This window comes from Zerene cesonia, chromosome 25 (assembly GCF_012273895.1).
Source record: "Zerene cesonia ecotype Mississippi chromosome 25, Zerene_cesonia_1.1, whole genome shotgun sequence".
NCBI classification, from domain to species: Eukaryota; Metazoa; Arthropoda; class Insecta; order Lepidoptera; family Pieridae; genus Zerene; species Zerene cesonia.
Genome location: NC_052126.1, coordinates 3,027,620 through 3,033,782, shown reverse-complemented (window position 1 = coordinate 3,033,782; position 6,163 = coordinate 3,027,620). Strand labels below are relative to the sequence as shown.

At 31.7% G+C, this 6,163-nt stretch overlaps 1 protein-coding gene across 1 annotated transcript in view; it reads right to left on the bottom strand.

Annotated features, from left to right (window-relative positions):
- LOC119836711 (juvenile hormone epoxide hydrolase-like) overlaps nt 1-4,049 on the bottom strand; it is a 5,767-nt gene extending 1,718 nt beyond the window's left edge. The window contains exons 1-8 of the mRNA XM_038362138.1: nt 3,859-4,049; nt 3,271-3,447; nt 2,691-2,936; nt 2,374-2,517; nt 1,836-2,055; nt 1,525-1,656; nt 943-1,177; nt 334-543 (exon numbers count right to left, since the gene is read on the bottom strand). Coding sequence (XP_038218066.1) covers nt 334-543; nt 943-1,177; nt 1,525-1,656; nt 1,836-2,055; nt 2,374-2,517; nt 2,691-2,936; nt 3,271-3,447; nt 3,859-3,906 — 1,412 coding nt within the window. The 5' untranslated portion in view covers nt 3,907-4,049. The remainder of the gene's footprint in view (nt 1-333; nt 544-942; nt 1,178-1,524; nt 1,657-1,835; nt 2,056-2,373; nt 2,518-2,690; nt 2,937-3,270; nt 3,448-3,858) is intronic.
- Between the last annotated feature and the right edge of the window lie 2,114 nt (nt 4,050-6,163).

Sequence of the window (6,163 nt, the reverse complement as noted above, 5' to 3'; positions counted from 1 at the left end):
AAGTAATAAATGTTATTTGCAGTTAACAATTTTCTTTTTTCTTTATTACAATATTTATGGCAAGACTAGGTATAGGGGCTTATATCAATTTTACAAAAAAAAAAAAATCTTAATAATAGGCCTTTGAGATAAGAAAGCTTTATCGTAAGAAAAACTACTTTTTGGCTTTTGAAGCAAGAGAAAAGCAATTTAACAATTTTCAATTAAAATAAAAATATAATGCTGAGCAAAATCGTTTTCTTTTGAATAAATTATTTGCTACGAGAATGCAATCATTCAGAATAAAAAACTTGTATAAAAATTGCTCAATTGTAATTAAAAACAATTTATCACCTAACACCCCAAAACTCTCTAAACGTCAAAATAGCTTGCAATATATCCTGTCCCAGTATTTTAGGTGACTCAAATGCAGCGAAGTGTCCGCCAGCATCAACTACTGTAGTATGAAGGTAGTTCTTGTATTTCAGTTTTAACACAATGTCTGGTTGAGTTATCAATTCGTGTTTGAATTTTATTCCCCATGTTGGAACATCTGTTGGGATCCTGTAACAAAAATGGTTGTGGTGTATAAAAAAAAAAAATTAAAAGTAAGGAATATAGATAGAATATAGTAGATAAGACTTACTATTTTACACAGTTCTTTAGTTGTAATAATAACTATTAAAACCATGTCTGTGTATTCATCGAAAAGGTAAAAAAATTACAGTGGAATAGCTATTTTCAATGTTTAGCTAAAGCAGTCAAAAGTCTTGAGGTAAATACAGAGGACAGACAAAAAACTACAGTTGAATTGAAAAATCACATTTTTCTCATTTGGTTGAAAAAAATGCATTGTAAACAGAAATACTAATGATATAAATACATTTTTTAACAGAGTGACGGTGAAAACCAATTTCCTACTAGCAACCGTTAATCTGCTGAAAAAACTATATACATACTCACATATCAAACTTGTTTCCCAATCGTTTCTTATTAAATGCCTCCGCATACAATCTCATAGAGGTTGTTATACTATTACTAGTCCAATACACCATGATATTGTCAAGTAAATGTGTTAACATGAAGTTTGATAAGAGATTTCCGTCGGCCGCCTTTTTGTTCTCAGCATTTGTCCATGTTGAGAATTTTTCTAGAATATATGCCGCTAGACCAGCTGGGCTATCTGTTAATGCAATACCTGAAATAGGATGGTATTTATGAGGGAGAAGAATATTAGGTACATTTATGTATTCACTTCATATGCTATGCTATTGCAATTATGTTTAGACTATAGAGCATATGTACTTAAAACCAATATTTAAGCAAAAAATCAATTCTCAAAGGTGCATGCAATTGTATATTATAAATATAAAATAATCTATAGATTAACTTTACATGATTAGATCACAGTCGAATCATGCTACTAGATGAATAGTAAATCCATATAGTAATGGTTGCTACATTTTAAAAGATAGACTGGAAGATAATATACTAAGTTGTATATTTCCAAAACATTAGAAGTAATGAATTTGGTTATGAACTTACCCACTGTATCTGGTTTAGTAGCTTGTATATGTAAATAGCCAGATTCTTCTAAAATAAATGAAATCTGTTTACTCAAGGGGTAAATTCTGTCCTGAATCTCTGGTTCAACTATGTAACTTGGGAATATTGTTCCTGGAAAGAAGATTTTATTAAAGTGAGAGGTTTCATAGAAAAATTAGTCAAAGAAGAATAGTAATATTAGAATGAAGAACACAAAATTATCAGGACATAAAGTTTGATTTAGGGAATAAGAAATGTCAGAAGATAAAGTTACATTTTGAGAATTTAAAAATTAAATCTTAAAAAGTTACCTAACAGCATATAAATGGTTCCCATTGGATGGGAGAGTAGTATCGGCATATTAGTATGGAAACCCAGAACATTATCTGTGAACATTGTTGCCATTATTGAACCAATATTATGTCCGAAATCCCCTCCTTGTACATAGTACTTTTGATGGCCAATACGGTCCATTAGATTTTTCATTACTACTGCCACTTCTAAAGGTCCCATACCTTGACGAACCGGAGCCTGCAAATGAATAAGCATCATTAGTTGTATATACTTTTTTCACCTTGATTCTATGGCTAACAAATAATGATAATTTGTTAATTAACTGGTTTTTCTATACATCAATATTTTATGAATAAATTATGTACCACACTTTAATATGTGTATGACTATATTTATATACATACACGTGGGAGAGGTAGAGTCTGCATATTATTAAATTTGTTCTATGAAATAAAAAAAACGTTCATATTTAACCTAGAACTGATTTGAAATTTTTCCCACTATTCATTGTGTATTGCAACTTGTATAACAAAAACTTCAACAAAAAATACTCACCTTTGAAAAGCCAAATCCAGGCAGGCTAGGTATAATAAGTTCAAGGGCAAAATTATGCTCTGGTCTAGGAGCTAATTCCGGTATCAATTCATAAAACTCCCTGAATGACCCGGGCCATCCATGCAATAGAAGTAAGGGTACAATCTAAAAAGAAAATATTCATAAGTTTTCTGTGAGTAAAATAATTGTGAAAAGGACTCAAAATACCAATAATGACACCTATTATGGACCCTAAACGAGTTTTAGTGCTTATCGAGTTCAAACCATGAAAAAAAAAATTAATAATGTACTGTGTTACTGGTTTTTGATATACTTACTTCAACATCTTCAGCTACATTGGGTTTTATATGAACATAATGAATATCCAGCCCTTGTATAGTAGTCACATAATGGTTATACTTGTTAAAGAACTTCTCTCTATCAGCAAAATTGTATTTATTTTGCCAATAATCTAGCACTCTCGTAAGGAAGTTTGAATTAAATCCATATGTAAAACCACTGTCTTCCAAAGGGGGAGCAAAGGGTCTACGGTGAAGTAATAGATTTCTTAATTCATTTATCATCTGAAATTAAACATCAAAAATGTAACAATCTTATCACAGGAAAAGATGGTATGAATTAAAAGTAATTTTTGTATTGGGAAATTCACTTATCAAGGAAGGCTATGTCACAATTTTTTTTATTCATCGGAGACTGTATAACATCATGTAACGACCAATAGTGGAGGAGAAGCAGTAAAAATGTTGTTTAGGAATGTATAAAAATTATATAGTGTTATATTGGTTTGTTTATATATAAATATGTCTGACTTCAGATATCTTCTTATAAAGATACTCAATTCTGTGAAATATTATATTGCCTTATTATTGTAACTTTTTTATGGTTTCACAATCTTACCACATCAGAAAATTCAACAGAAAAAGGTCTTATTGATACATCTGGTTTCTGATCCATGGGGTATGGACCCCAGTAGGCATTGAAATCAACTTGTGGTTTGGCTTGGGGTGCATTTAGTTTGTAATAAGCATAATATGATGCTCCTAATGCAACAATCATTGATAAAATTGGAAGTACCTGAAATACAATAAACAGTATAATTATCAAGTAATTTGTATTAATTGTTATTGTGCTGTCACATTGTTTTTGGGTATCCCTAGTATAATGTTATGGAATAAAAATTACAAACAAATCAATTGAACTATAATTCTCAATGGAATTTACTCATTTACAAACATATTTAAGGACACCTAAAATCGAAATCGGTTCATCCGTTCAGTAGCTCAGATGTCATACACACACACCTCAAACAGAACAACCCGACGTTTTTATATCGAGGTTAAGAACACTTAGTTTACAGCAGAAAATAATGTTACGATTGTTAAAGTAGGTATTTGAAATCTTATAAATTTTCCACTTGCCAAAATAATTATTAAAATTCTCTTCTAAATACAAAATTCTATGTTATCGAAGTACCGAACGACTCACCAAGTTCCTAGATTTTTTCACAGATTTTTTTTTAGATTTTTCTGCCATTTTTATAATAAATATTTTATACACAATCTAATTTTATTTATTTGTGCAACAATTCGTAATTATTGTCTTAGCAAAAGTTCATAGATAATTAATTCCAAATACCGAAGTCCGAAATCAAATGTTGAAAACTTGAAACAGCTGATATTACCGGTTCGTATTTTTTAATGTTTATTTTGATATGCGGATACAAGTCTTTTGATAAGCTATGAGGACGGTGAGTAATTATTGTAAAAACAGTATCTAGAAACTAGATCATAATTGACTTACATTATTATTTAATTGATTTTAAAAAATAGTATATATGACTAATAATGGAATGAGCAATCAGAATAAGAAAGATAATAACATCTCAGACCAACAAATTGTTTATTCACAACTAATATAGTGTTATTTTAACCATGCTAATATTTAAAATATGAAAGTGTGTTTGTCTGTCATTCCTTCACGTCGCAACAGAGCGGTTTTATGATACGATTTTCGTGCCTGGAGAGTGGAGTGAGAGTGTCATAGGCTTCTTTTAATATGACGCAGAAGAATCTATGAATTCGGATAGATAGTGCGATTTTCTTTGACCACTATCGAAGTCGTGGGTAGTTACTATAATGTAAAGTCAACAGCTATTTAATTATTATAAACTTAGATATATATAACTTTATTGAACCTGATTTGATAGCCTCAGAAAATTTGAAAAGTATGTAATGCTAAGAACCTAGTTCCTGTTAGGACGCTAGGATAGAATAATATTTGTGCATAGTATACCCTCTTTGCTTGACATTTTCAATATTTCCTCATTTAAATTTTCGTTTCTTCTGCCCTTATTTCATTCATTTCACTGGTTCTACCGGTGTCGTATGGTAAATGTTGTCATGGAGTTTCATATATATATAAAAAACGATTCCGTCCATACATATAAAATTATGTTTTTTTTTTATATGTTACAGTCGGCAATGGAGCTGGTGGGACGCCTGATGGTAAGCCCATAAACATTTGGAGAGGCATAAGGTCCATTGCAGACATTACGCCTCTACAGATGGATTGCCGATTTTTTGGGAAGGGATTACGAAAGGATTGGCGATAGGAATAAAGGAAAGGTCTGGGAGGGGTAAGGAAAAGGATATGGGCCTCCGGCTCCCCCACTCACCGAACGACACACAGCAGAATGCTATTTCACGCCGGTCTTCTGTGGGGATGTGGTACTTCCCCGGTGCGAGCTGGCCCAATTCGTGCCGAAGCGTGCTCGACTACCACATACAAAACATTACGTGTCATTGAGCCAACTCTGTGGGCTAAAGTGGACATAATCTATGCTGCGGACTGCGACAAATTGGTAAACTTGTTATATTGCTTTTTACACTTCGCATATTAAGAATCGGAAATTACTAGGACTCATCTTGAGGAGAAACGTATCGCAAAAAATGTTGCGTGTTTAGATGCACGCACACATTTATACAAACAACGAGTCAACGCCTCCTTATCGGCTCTGTCTCTACACATGCGTAGGTACATATTATATCTCAAAAATAAGAATACGCGATTCACTAAAAATCTATTGATTGTACTCAAAAAATGAATTAGTTACTACACTATAAAGTTTTTATGTTAATTGAACAATAATTCGACTAAAAGGCTGATTGACTGGTCAAATAGCTGTTACCACGGTTTTGTATAAAAAGATTAAAGTATGTTCTTTGTGACTTTTTCTATCATATAAAATTTGCATAATATTCTGAAACGTGTAGGCCTTTATATATTCTTTATTGCAGTGGGCTATACCTTCACGTCGGTAATATAAAAAATAAAACACGAATTTACCTTATGTCATAGATAATTAAGCATATTTTAAAACAAGAAATACGTAAAATGTGTTTTTTTTAATATGACCATGAATTATATAATTGGCTAATAGGTAGTTGCCGTTATAATATCACGCAATGAACATTTCAAAGACCTTTGTATTTCACGCGCTTTCAAAAATAAACGTCTCTTGTGCCTACATCCATATGCGTTAATAACCATATCGCATTGTTACAGTTGTCTATGACCGTGAAAAAAAGTTACAAAAGAGCAAATAATGTGTCATGTTGTCTAATATACTAGTTTCTAAGTCACTACGGGGAACTTTTATGTACTGCAACAGGTTTATAGGTCATAACTAGGTACTAGTCAACTTTTTCCAAAAAAACATAAAGATCCTACGAATTAATGTTTAGATTTCTATAATCGTCTTCACTTTTCTACTCGTTTGTTTATCCATTCA